The 13,519-nt window shown below is 45.0% G+C and overlaps 1 protein-coding gene across 13 annotated transcripts in view; it reads left to right on the top strand.

Moving 5' to 3' along the window:
- The window catches only part of STAU1 (staufen double-stranded RNA binding protein 1), an 81,016-nt gene extending 68,076 nt beyond the window's left edge, over window positions 1-12,940 (top strand). For 7 of the 13 annotated variants that reach the window (XM_017944722.2, XM_017944719.2, XM_017944712.2 and 4 more), the window contains 8 exons: window positions 1,348-1,578; window positions 2,707-2,850; window positions 5,847-5,993; window positions 7,567-7,642; window positions 7,879-8,198; window positions 8,727-8,849; window positions 10,406-10,491; window positions 11,393-12,940. In XM_017944722.2, the coding sequence (XP_017800211.2) occupies window positions 1,348-1,578; window positions 2,707-2,850; window positions 5,847-5,993; window positions 7,567-7,642; window positions 7,879-8,198; window positions 8,727-8,849; window positions 10,406-10,491; window positions 11,393-11,408 (1,143 nt within the window). In that variant the 3' untranslated portion in view covers window positions 11,409-12,940. Of the gene's footprint in view, window positions 1-1,347; window positions 1,579-2,706; window positions 2,851-5,846; window positions 5,994-7,190; window positions 7,543-7,566; window positions 7,643-7,878; window positions 8,199-8,726; window positions 8,850-10,405; window positions 10,492-11,392 lie in introns of those variants that run through there. The other 6 variants (XM_017944720.2, XM_017944715.2, XM_017944714.2 and 3 more) reach the window with 2 other exon arrangements.
- Window positions 12,941-13,519: the final 579 nt, after the last annotated feature.

The following is a 13,519-nucleotide window of genomic DNA, read 5'->3' as shown; positions in this document are numbered from 1 at the left end:
CCCAGACTGGAGTGCAGTGTTGTGATCTTGGATCACTGCAACCTTTGCCTCTCATGTTCAAGGGATACTTGTGCCTCAGCCTCCCAAGTAGCTGGGATTGCAGGGGTGCACGAGACGGAGTGTCACCCTTTTGCCCAGGCTGGAGTGCAGTGGCGCAATCTCAGCTCACTGCAAGCTCCACCTCCCGGGTTCACGCCATTCTCCTGCCTCAGCCTCCCGAGTAGCTGGGACTACAGGCGCCCACCACCATGCCCGGCTAATTTTTTTTGTATTTTTAGTAGAGATGGGGTTTCACTGTCTTAGCCAGGATGGTCTTGATCTCCTGACCTCGTGATCTGCCCGCCTCGGCCTCCCAAAGTGCTGGGATTACAGGCGGGAGCCACCGTGCCCGGCCCAATGCTTGCTTTTTTTTTTTTTCCCCTTTGAGACAGGGTCTTACTCTGTCCAACTCAGACTGGAGTGCAGTGTTGTGATCTTGGATCACTGCAACCTTTGCCTCTCATGTTCAAGGGATACTTGTGCCTCAGCCTCCCAAGTAGCTGGGATTGCAGGGGTGCACCTCCACCCCTAGCTAATTTTTGTATTTTTAGTAGAGACGGGGTTTCACGATGTTGGCCAGGCTGATCTTGAACTCCTGACCTCAAGTGATCCACCTGCTTCAGTCTCCCAAAGTGCTGGCATTACAGGTGTGAGCTACCACGTCCAGCCCATTGATTTCTTTATCCTTCCTCTGTCTTTTTTTTTTTTTTTTTTCATAAATGAGCTTATAAACATGTGTCTGTTATGTATGTGTAGATATTTATATAAAGTCCTTTTTTTTCTTAAACTAAAGCTACCATACTATATACACTCTTTTGTAGTTTGATTTTTTTTTTTTTTTTAACTTAATGTGTGCGGGGAATCCCTCTTTATCAGTGCTTAGAGATTTGTCTCATTCTCTTTTGTGGCCACATAGCAGCCAGTATTTAGTAGGCCTAGTCCTGGCTGGAGGCTCAGAGCAGATATTAAACTTGAGCATTTGTGCTGCATTTGTTTCTGGGCTTTGCTGGGCAAGCTTTCTTTTTGCCAGTTGCACTGGACCACACTAAACTCAGGACAGCCTGCGAGCCAGGGGCATGGGAGTAAAAAGGTCTTCTTCTTTCATGCCTGACTGTTTGGGACTCACCAGACTCAAGAGCATAAACCAGTTTGAGAAGTAAGAAGAAAGGCGAGAAAGCATTTGAAATGATCCCTGCTTCATTTCATTTAGTAGGCCTTGTCCTTGATTCCCCTTCCCTTTGTCTGTGTGAAGTGTGCCAGCCAGTGTGCCTTGCAGCTTTTAATAAGTGTCTGTCCGCTTTCACTCAGTCTTTCCCTCTGAAACAGGTGGCCCGGGAGAGTGGCCCACCCCACATGAAGAACTTTGTGACCAAGGTTTCGGTTGGGGAGTTTGTGGGGGAAGGTGAAGGGAAAAGCAAGAAGATTTCAAAGAAAAACGCCGCCATAGCTGTTCTTGAGGAGCTGAAGAAGTTACCGCCCCTGCCTGCAGTTGAACGAGTAAAGCCTAGAATCAAAAAGAAAACAAAACCCATAGTCAAGGTGAGAACTTTTCTGAACACAGAAGGTGTTTTCATGACCTATAGATGGTTGGGGGGTTTAGAAGGCTGGTTGCTGTCCCCGAGGTGAAAGGGGATGAGACCAACGTGTCACACCCCAGGCCTGCCAGACCCCTTAGAGGTGCTGCAAGAGCCACCTGTTAGGTAAGATAAGGACACTGTGCCAGTTCAGTAGGGGTACCTGCAGATGGGCACACACATCATCACAGCCCCGGCAATCACAGTGGGGTATTGGGCAGGAACGCCATGCCTGTCTGTGGGGCACGTAGTGAAATAACAGTGCCTCTGTCTCAGTGACCATGGTGCTGTTCTGAAGGTGGAGGAGATTCGTGCCAGGCAGGAGGCCCATGGCGGGAGGGTGGGAGTGAGACATTTTTCTGTGTGCCTTTTCTTTTGGATTTTTGAACCACACTAATGGATCTGTGAAAGCATTATATTGACCCCTTCCCCAACCCTAGAAAGGGGACATAATTCCATGGGGGACTTTGTGATTTTCAGTATATGTAGTTTCGTGCTGTATCAAGATCCAAATTTTTCTAACATAAAAGCATACTATGTATACCCTTTTGTTTCCCTTTTTTGCTTAATATAGCCTGGAAGTCACTTCTCTGATCAGCAGAGTGAATGAGGGTTCCTTGGCACAAAAGGTGGCCACAAGGAAGTAACTGGGATTCTGAGGTTCTTCTTGCCATGTGGCATCAGCTTGAGCTTTTTTTAAAAAATGGTTTCTGGATTTTGAGTTCTTTTCAAGAAAATTGGGAACCCATCATAGCTCAGACTTTTGGGGAGTTGTAGGAATATTGGTTTATGTTTTTGCTGTCCATTTACTGTCATATGTTGAAATATGTTAAAAAGCAGCCGTTGCAGTAATAGTGATGCTTCGTTATAGTGAAATGTTGATGTTGGTTTGTTAAGAACTTAAAACCACCTAGAACAATCATACAAAATCAAAGCATCTTTTCATTTTCAAAATGTTAAATTAAAAAAAATCTAATTCTGAGCCATTAGGCCAACCCAAAATCTCTTATCTCCTCTCTTATCCTGATCTCTGAGTTGACCAAGTTCATGGAATGAATAACATTACAGAGTTTCTGCCTTGTTTGTTCCTCAGCCACAGACAAGCCCAGAATATGGCCAGGGGATCAATCCGATTAGCAGACTGGCCCAGATCCAGCAGGCAAAAAAGGAGAAGGAGCCAGAGTACATGCTCCTCACAGAGCGAGGCCTCCCGCGCCGCAGGGAGTTTGTGATGCAGGTGGGTCAGCATGGATGATGGGCGCCTCTTCCTCTGACCACGTCCAGCCTTGGGGGCTGATGGCGGTTCAAGGCCTGGACACCTTCATGAGGAGGCTGGATCCTGTGGCCATGTTCTGCCAGCAACTGTGGTCCTTATTTATTTATTTATTTATTTAATTTATTTATTTATGAGACAGAGTCTCACTCTGTCGCCCAGGCTGGAGTGCAGTGGTGCAGTCTCAGCTTACTGCAACCTCCGACTCCCTGATTCAAGTGATTCTCCTGCCTCAGCCTCCTGAGTAGCTGGGATTACAGGCACGTGCCACCACGCTTAGCTAATTTTTTGTATTTTTAGCAGAGATGGAGTTTCGCCATGTTGTCCAGGATGGTCTTGATCTCCTGACCTTGTGATCCTCCCACCTAAGCCTCCCAAAGTGCTGGGATTACACGCGTGAGCCACTGCACCCAGCCAACTGTGATCCTTATTAAGACCTTGTGGCTTGCAATAATTTGACAGCTTAAACATACCACAGAAATCTGTAAAGGCTACATATCAAAGATTAAGTTGTTTATCTTAATGCTTAAAATAAACACTTAGTACATGTGAATGTAATGTCTGCACACCAGCATTACTGCTGTGTGCACTGGTGGGAATGTGGGTGTGTTGCACCGAAATTTGGAAGAAGAGAGTCCTGGGGTGGTGGGTGCTGAGTGAAGTTTTTCTTCATTACATCTCCTTGAAGGTTTATGACATTGCTCTTTTCCAAAGGTAAATTTTGTAAGTAATATCAAGAGATCTGTTCCTCTTCCTCCTAATTCTTGTGGAGTCTGGAATCCAGGGTTGCCTCTTCCTTAGATTGGGTGATTAGTATGGAATATTTCTTTGTACTTAGCTTATTAAGTTCAAAGCTAAGTGGTCATTTCACATAGGCAGCTTAACTTAATTGTGATTTGAATTTAAGTGCTTTCTGATGTAAGACAGAATTCTTATCTCTTGTATAGCAATGTATAACTTACAAAGTTGACCTTGTATGTTTTACCTATGCAGTCAGAAGGTAGGAAAAGAATGATCAAGGAAATTGCAGTTTGCTGAGAGCATCAGTAATTTGCCCAAGATGAAATAGCTGGTAGATGGCCAGGTTGGAATTTAGTCCCAGGCCAGGGTATGGTTTCTTTGACTCTCTGAGTCTTGTGACCTGGGCTTTCGTTTTAGCAGCCAGGTGCCTGTTATTACAATCAACTTGGAAGGGGGTTGTAAGCAGTGATGTGCTGGAACATGTTTAACATCCAGCTCTTGGGGGAGGGTGGTTTGGTGGAAGGAGCTGAATATATGTATGTTATATATATACATGTGTGTTATAAATTTTACTGACACACAGGATGTGTGTTATAAATTATACTGACATGTATACATGTGTTTTATAAATTTTACGGACAGGATGTGTAGCACAATTTATAAATCATATAATACACTTTATTGTAAATTTCATACATATTTCAGTGTGACAATCACCAACGATAGTTTTGTAAAATCAGACAACACATAATGGTTTATTACTATCCAGTTCAGCAAAGGTGTTGCTCGTGTCATTGACAAATATATACTTTAGATTTAAGATTTTGGTTCTAGCATGAATACTGGTTGAGATATATATAATATATATAGTTTTTTTGGGGGGAGGGGTGAATGGAGTCTTGCTCCATTTTTTTGGGGGGGGGGTGTGGGGGTGAATGGAGTCTTGCTTTGTTGTCCAGGCTGGAGTACAATGGCATGATCTCGGCTCACTGCAACCTCCCCTCCGGGTTCAAGTGATTCTCCTGCCTCAGCCTCCCGAGTAGCTGGGATTACGGGCGCCCACCACCATGCCTGGCTAATTTTTGTATTTTTAGTAGAGATGGGGTTTCACCATGTTGGCCAGGCTGGTCTCAAACTCCTGACCTCAGGTGATCCACCCACCTCAGCCTCCCAAAGTGGTGGGATTACAGGCGTGAGCCACCACGCCTGGCTGGTTGATATTTTTTATTTATGTTAACAGGTAAGATGAAAGTAAAACAGGCCGGGCTTGATGGCTTACGCCTGTAATCCCAGCATTTTGGGAGGCCGAGGCAGGCGGATCACTTGAGGTCAGGAGTTCAAGACCAGCCTGACCAACATTGTGAAACCTCGTTTCTACTATAAAAATACAAAAGTTAGCCAGGCATGGTGGCACACGCTTGTAATCCCAGCTACTTGGGTGGCTGAGGCAGGGGAGTTGCTTGAACCTGGGAAGTGGAGGTTGCAGTGATCCAAGATCATGCCACTGCACTCCATCCTGGGTGATGAAGTGAGACCCTGTCTCCCCCAAGAAAGAAAAAAAGTAAAAACAATGAAGACATGTAATATCACTCATTTGTAAATGATATGAGTGGCTTCTCTGCTAAATTAGATAATAATTTTCAAAGATGGGAAGATATTTCAGTTTTTGTAATAGTTACAATGTAATGGCTGCAGACTTCTCATGCTTTTAAGATTAACCTGCTTTATTAGCCTTTTCATCATTGTAGGTTTAGACAATCAGTAAACAACTTAATCTTTGATATGTAGCATTTGTATGTTTCTGTGGTATCAATAGTCTCACTATGGCTGATTTCAAGCTCTCAACGTGATACTTCCGATCGCAGTGCTCAGAAGAGATGTGCAGTAGTTCACCATCACAGACTGTTTCCATCGTACAAATGCAGTAGCCGGAAAGACCCTCGAACACAGATAATTATAAAATGCAGTCAAAAATTACCTCTGTTAAAATAATTATCAGCTTATGTAATTAAAGGTTTAATACTAGCTATGTTTAACATCCAGCTTCCCAAACTACTGACTGTTTGATAATTAGCTCCCACAGACGAGGAGGCCAGGTTCGGGGCACTGCTGTTATCTCGCTTCTGACCCTAGTTGGGTTATTTTGCTGACACACCAATTCCTGCCTGGTGGTGGTTCTGAAGGTTTAAGAACTGGTCTGTTTTGACTTCTTCGTGCAGGTGAAGGTTGGAAACCACACTGCAGAAGGAGCGGGCACCAACAAGAAGGTGGCCAAGCGCAATGCAGCCGAGAACATGCTGGAGATCCTTGGTTTCAAAGTCCCGCAGGCGCAGCCCACCAAACCAGCACTCAAGTCAGAGGAGAAGGTGAGTGTGTGGGCTCTCTGATTGCGAAATGGTCTCTCGCCTTACCTTAGGAACTGGGCACCTTCGGGGCAGGCTTCAAGGCAAGGCTTCATCCTCCCGGCAGTTCAAGCAGTCCTGCTGAGCAGTGTCTCATCCATTTGGACCATAAGGTGCTCAGAGGGGCCTCGCATGTCCACTGGCCCCAGTAGGCTCTGGTTAGATCGTGATTGTGTCAGTATTTTTGTGGTCTGGGGACCCTTTGTGGAGGGCAGCTTGCTCCTCTCCATTTGTAGGATGGTAATTAGGATTGAAGTTACTAAGTGTGATTTGCACTCTAGAAATGAAGCCTGTGTGAAAGATTTATAACTGTTAGGCTTTCGTTAATTGTGGAACAGACAGTTTTTTCTGGGAAAATAAGATGGTATGACAGCAGAGACAGGCCAAATCCAAAGTTTAGGTTTGGGATTTCTTTTTTACTATGTGAGTTAAATATCAGATGAAAATAATCCCCTGTGGAAAATTCACGGCCAGGTGTGGTGGCTCACACCTGTAATCGCAGCACTTTGGGAGGCTGAGACCTTGAATCCAGGAGTTCAAGACCAGTCTGAGCAGCATGAAACCCTGTCTCTACAAAAAATTAAAAATCAGCCAGGTATGGTGGCTTGTGCCTATAGTCTGAGTTACAAGGCTGAGGTGGGAGGATTGAGCCTTGGAAGGTCAAGGCTGCAGTGAGCCATGATCATGCCACTGCACTCAGCCGGGGCGACAGACCCTGTCTCAACAACAACAAAAAAGGAACGTAAAAAGAAAAATTCTTGTCTGCCAGAAGTGGTAAGCAGGACCTCGGCAAAAGCCAAGGCTGATCTTCTTTCCCGTCACTGTATGGTCCTGGTGAGATAAACTTGAAATCAAGCCTGATTCATTGATGTCTGCCAGTCGTATTGACAGTGAGAAACAGCTTCAGTCGTGGCCAGTTAATAACTGACTGAGACCCCAGATACCACCAGTATAGATCTTAGACTTGGATTTTGAGTTTTTCATTTCAGAATCTTGTAGGACATTCATAGTGTCCTTTGTTACTTCGTAGAAAGGTGATGTAGTGTTTGACAGAATTCTTAGGTAATAACATTTTCCCCATAAGGGTGTTAATTTTGGAATGTCACCTTATTTTTTAATTGGATATCAGCTCCAGGAAATATTCTTGATTTATTTGTTTAGCTTCAGTCTGAAAGCTTCTTTCCCCACCTTGGTGGGCTCTACCGTCTAGCATCTCTGCTCTTTCTGGTTAAATGCTTCCCGTCTTCCTGTGGGTGCAGAGTGCAGCTCAGCATTCACAGGTTAGTGCACTTTGTTAGATGCTCTTTGTGGGCAGGGGTGTGGGCAGGAGGGTGCGTTAGGAGAAGGAGGCAGGCTCTGCCCAGGTGTCTGTCAGCGTGCCATTGGTCAGGTGGGGCAGGGTTTTTCTGCCGATTGCCTCAGTTATTGCTGATTGGATTTTATGCAGGTTTAGACAGCAGGAACTAATTTTTCAATGATCTGATTTATGCTCATGGCCTTTTTTGTTTTTTTTTTTTTTGTTTTTTTCTTTTTTAAGACACCCATAAAGAAACCAGGGGATGGAAGAAAAGTAACCTTTTTTGAACCTGGCTCTGGGGATGAAAATGGGACTAGTAAGTGTGATCTTAATATCGTCTTCCTCTGAACGTGATTCTGGGATTTGCATGGGTCCTGAATGACAGCAGGAGTCCAGCCAGTGAGGTCCTGCATGCAAAGTGTCCGTATCATTCCCCGATTCCCTGCGCCGCCATGCATGGCAAGGGGAGGGCCAGCGTGGGGTTTGATGGTGTCATCGCATTTTTCCAGGCTGTGGATGTGGATTCGTGTTTACCGTGTGTGTCCCTCCCAGGTAATAAAGAGGATGAGTTCAGGATGCCTTACCTAAGTCATCAGCAGCTGCCTGCTGGAATTCTTCCCATGGTGCCCGAGGTCGCCCAGGCTGTAGGAGTTAGTCAAGGACATCACACCAAAGATTTTACCAGGGCAGCTCCAAATCCTGCCAAGGCCACGGTAACTGCCATGATAGCCCGAGAGTTGTTGTATGGGGGCACCTCGCCCACAGCCGAGACCATTTTAAAGAATAACATCTCTTCAGGCCACGTACCCCATGGACCTCTCACGAGACCCTCTGAACAACTGGACTATCTTTCCAGAGTCCAGGGATTCCAGGTAACTGTCAGGCCTGAGTTGTGATGGCTGTGCCTCAGGACAGTCATCCTTTGGCTTCTCTCAGAAAATGAACTTTGGACTTTGTTTCTTAAATCAGGGATGGGTTGGGGAGCAGTGGTGGAAGGGTGGCAGGGAAGGAGGTATAGAAGTATTGTAAGCATATGTGGTAAGAGAAACATCTTTATCCTTTAGTAATATTTCAAAATGCAAGCCAACCCTAAAAACAAAGCTTCTAACCACTTGCAGTGTTGTAAATTTGGATTTCAAAGAACAGACTCATCATGCTGACACCTTCTGCCTGTTGGGAAAGGATATGGCTTCTCCCAGTCTAGGGCTTCTGAGCAGACACCTAGGTTCCTGGAAGGTTCTGGGCTGACAGAGCAGGTCTTGGTATAGCCACAGTCAGGCTGAGTTGGAGAGAAGAGCGGGTGATCTCCTTGCTTGTGGGGCCCGGAGCTGTAGCCCTTCAGCCCACTCATACTTGCTGTTCCCTACCCTACCTAGCCTCAGCTCTCTTTTCCTCCTTAGGTTGAATACAAAGACTTCCCCAAAAACAACAAGAACGAATTTGTATCTCTTATCAATTGCTCCTCTCAGCCACCTCTGATCAGCCATGGTATCGGCAAGGATGTGGAGTCCTGCCATGATATGGTATGTCACACCTTGGGTGAGGGATTAGGGTGTTAAGTTGTGTGTTTATGTGGAGCCTACCTTGGTTCAGCTTGTTACTAGCCTGAGGAATGTGGGAGAAAGATTCTCCCATAGACTTTGAGAACAATTAATTCTTTGATAGTGTTCATATTTTTTAAGACTTTTTGTCGTAGCTGTTTGGATTGATTTCTCACTCTTGATCAGAACTCATCAGCTTTAGTCCACCTTTCCCTTTTCCCTGCTGGTCTGGAGGGGCGACTGGGATCCTGCAGCTCACCTGGAGACTGCACTCACTTGCTCTCTCACCAGAACAAGGAACTGCAGGTCCACGTTCTGGCAGCTGTAAAAACCACTTGCTTTGGTGTTCTATTCAGATGAAATTACTGTTATAAGAAAACTGAGATGGGGCCGGGTGCGGTGGCTCAAGCCTGTAATCCCAGCACTTTGGGAGGCCGAGGCGGGTGAATCACGAGGTCAGGAGATTGAGACCATCCTGGCTAACCCGGTGAAACCCCGTCTCTACTAAAAAATACAAAAAACTAGCCAGGCGAGGTGGCGGGCGCCTGTAGTCCCAGCTACTTGGGAGGCTGAGGCAGGAGAATGGCGTAAACCCGAGAGGCGGAGCTTGCAGTGAGCTGAGATCTGGCCACTGCACTCCAGCCTGGGCGACAGAGCAAGACTCCGTCTCAAAAAGAAAACTGAGAAAAGGAATTGATCAGATTAACAAATCTAAGCAAACTGTGGTGTATTTACTTGATGGGACATCATGCATGCATGAAATTAATGTCTCTGGGTGGGGTGCGGTGGCTCACGCTATAATCCCAGCACTGCGGGAGGCTGAGGCAGGCAGATCACCTGAGCTCAGGAGTTCGAGACCAGCCTGGCCAATGTGGTGAGACCCCATTTCTACTAAAAATACAAAAAAATTAGCCAGGTGTGGCGGTGGACGCCTGTAATCCCAGCTACTTGGGAGACCAAGGTAGGAGAATCGCTTGAACCCAAGAGGTGGAGGTTGCAGTGAGCTAAGATCGCACTGCTGCACTCCAGCCTGGGCAACTGGGTGAGACTCTGTTTCAAAACAAAACAACAAAACAGTGTCTCTGAAGATAACTTAATAAGAAAAATACATGATAGGCCGGTTGTGGAGGCTTACACCTGTAATTCCAGCACTTTGGGAGGATCGCTTGAGCCTAGGAGTTTGAGACCAGCCTGGGCAACTTAACTTAGTGAGACCCTGTCTCTGTAGAAAGAAAAATACATGATAGATTTTTGTTAGAAAGCAGGATATAACATTTATACAGTCTGGTTACCACAAGGTTAAAAATACTAGAAGGAAAAATACAACATTTTCAGAGGTTATGATTCAGTGAGGTAACTGAGTATTTTTTAAATTTGTATTTTAAATTAAAAATTCAAAGTTTTATTTAGTAGTACAAGAGTTTAAGAAGTTGCCACCTGTTTGTTGGGCAGCAGGAACTCTTGCCTGCCTAACCAGTGTATCATGCTGTGGTCCCAAGTGATGGCTGTGGCTTTACTCTTCTTTCCATCCCCACTAGGCTGCGCTGAACATCTTAAAGTTGCTGTCTGAGTTGGACCAACAAAGTACAGAGATGCCAAGAACAGGAAACGGACCAATGTCTGTGTGAGTGCACTGATGAAGGGGAGGCACTGATGATGGGGAGGCTGCCCCTCGTTTGTGTTGAGTTCACACCATCTGCTGACTCAGCGGGGAAATATTTGCCTGAGTTACTTTCTGGCCCTTTTGCCTGAAAGGTTTCCAAATTCTCTGGGCAGAGAGCTCTACTTTTAAAAAACATTTTGAGGCTGGGCACAGTGGCTCACACCTGTAATCCAGCACTTTGGGAGGCCGAGGTGGGTGGATCATGAGGTGTCAGGAGTTCAAGACCAGCCTGGCCAAGATGGTGAAACCCTGTCTCTACTACAAATACAAAAATGAGCTGGGTGTGGTGGCACATACCTGTAATCCCAGCTACTCGGGAGGCTGAGGCAGAGAACTGCTTAAAACCTGGGAGGTGGAGGTTGCAGTGAGCCAAGATAGTACCACTGCACTCCAGCCTAGGCGACAGAGCAAGACTCTGTCTCAACAAAAAAAAAAACCTTTTTACCTTTTTGAGTTGGTCATACCTTCACATGGTCAGAGCTCTCTTTTATTTTACAAGGTACAATCTTCTCCTCAGACAGCCCCCATCCCATCCCTCCTATTCTTCCCACTGCCTCCCCCATAGATCACATTTTTACTAGTTTCTCCTGTATCTTTCCTGTATGTTTCTTTATGCAAATATAGACATATATTTCTTCCCTCATTTTCTTCCTTTCCCCCCGCAGAGATAGCAAATACACACACTCTCCTTGCTTATTTTATTTATTGGCATATCCTGGGAAAACTTTTGTTATCATAAACTGGGGCTTTTAGTATTGTATATTGTACTTCCTGATGCTTGCCAATTTCTTTTCATTTTTAATAGTACTTTAATTCTCTTACATTTCAAAACTAGCGTCATTTTCATTTTTCTTCCTTAAAGGTGTGGGAGGTGCTGAACCTTTTCTGGCCATGAACCATTAAAAAATCCCAACATATATACTGAAAATACTGAAACTGCTTTGAAAATTTGGAATTTCTGATACCTCCAGTGGGCCGAGAGACACGGTGGGTAAAGGATGTGGGCAGCAGCAGGGAAGACAACAGACACGAGGCGGCGGCTGTGGCCGGGCTGGACTGTGCTGGGGTTGTGACGGCCACTCGGTGACCTGGTGGTCCCTATGCAATAGCAGCTGCCTGTGGGGAAGAAGGGCTGCCCAGCCAGCTGGTTCTCCCGGGACACCAGCAGATCCACACCCTGGGCACCTCCGTGTTTGGTCTTTTTTTCCCCCTGTGTGAAAGAAGAAACAGCATGATCCTTTCTCAGGCTGGCTCACTCAGACACATTGGGACAAACCCTGGACAGCCATGCCAGAGAGAGGCCTTTGACCGGCCCCAGAGCTAAAAGCACCAGAGAAAATCAAATGCTTCCTACTCAGCGTGACCCAACTTTTCTAGCGTGCTATGGCCCCACCACCTCTTGCAGTACCCACACCATCACCACTGCTTTCTCTTCCAACAGTGATCTGTATTCTTAGTTTCATTATTTTCTTTTGATTGATATGACACTATATAAAATTTTCATTTGAGAGTTTCTCAATTGTATCTAGTTATATAGCACAGTTTGGAAACTTGTCTGAGACTGACTTTATCAATAATCTAACCGACAAAGATCATATCCATGTGTATGTGGTTAGATATTTTTATTTAATTGACTAACCCAGGACAATTTCAGTGATGCAAATTGTGTGCCCTCTGGTTCTGCTGAAACAGTCCTGGACTTTCAAAAACCTTGAATAAGTCTCCCACAGTTGTATAAATTGGACAATTTAGGAATTTTAAACTTTAGATGATCATTTGGTTCCATTTTTATTTCATTTTTATTTTTGTTAATGCAAACAGGACTTAAATGAACTTTGATCTCTGTTTTAAAGATTATTAAAAAAAATTGTGTATCTATACATACAGCTCTTGAGGACTTAGCTTTCACTACACTACAGGATATGATCTCCATGTAGTCCATATAAACCTGCAGACTGATTTTCCAGAGTGCTCGATACTGTTAATTACATCTCCATTAGGGCTGAAAAGAATGACCTACATTTCTCTATACAGCTGTGTTGCTTTTGATGTTGTGTTATTGTACACAGAAGTGTGTGCACTGAGGCTCTGCGTGTGGTCCGTATGGAAAGCCTGGTAGCCCTGCGAGTTAAGTACTGCTTCCATTCATTGTTTACGCTGGAATTTTTCTCCCCATGGAATGTAAGTAAAACTTAGTGTTTGTCACCAATAAATGGTAATACTAAATTTTTTTTGTTAATTTATTCTCAAATGCCACTACTGCTAGGTTGGTCCCCTCCCAACTTGCCCCTATCCTTTTTTTATTTTTAAGAAAAAACTTTGTAATGCTTGTGATTCCATCTGGGCAAAAATCTGAAGATCTGAAATAACTTTATATCAAACCATTGATCAATAAACAGCTACTAATGAAGTGTTTGGTCCTGTTGAGCAGTAACTAAAATAAGGGAAGATGTGAGTAAGGGGATAGAAGCTCGTCGTGGGGGACCAGGGCCAGCCCCTGCGGGAACCGTTGCTGCCTCTCGGGCATGTTGGGTACCTGGATGTAGGGACTTGTGTCCCGTCCAGACCTGACATTGCTACCCAAAGAAATGACCCCAAGGATCTGAGGGGAGACTGCCGGACACTTCCCAGGGCACCCTCATCTCTCACCATACTGAGTACTGAGGAGGACATGCGTTCCAGCCTGGTTGAGGGGTGGGCTAGTTGGTTTTCGTTTCTTAATTTTAGAAGAATTGGAAGAAGATTGTAAAGGTTTCACTATAAATCCAGCCGATCAGTGTACTGCCAGAATAATTGAAAGTGATCAGAAGGTTATGGAAAACGCTAAGGGCAGAAGGAAATGCAACATTTTGAGGATAAAAGCAATGAAAGGAGAAAAAGTGTCTTTACATCTTTAGAAACAACAAAAAAAGGATTCATGGACCTGTGACTCACATCACAACCCTCCCCCAGACTGAAGGTTCTTCGAGCAGCTGAGCCTGGGGCCCTG

The sequence above is a fragment of the Papio anubis genome, chromosome 16, assembly GCF_008728515.1.
Source record: "Papio anubis isolate 15944 chromosome 16, Panubis1.0, whole genome shotgun sequence".
In the NCBI taxonomy this organism is placed as follows: Eukaryota; Metazoa; Chordata; class Mammalia; order Primates; family Cercopithecidae; genus Papio; species Papio anubis.
The sequence above is the reverse complement of the archived record's forward strand: the minus strand, read 5'-3'. Positions and strand labels throughout refer to the sequence as shown.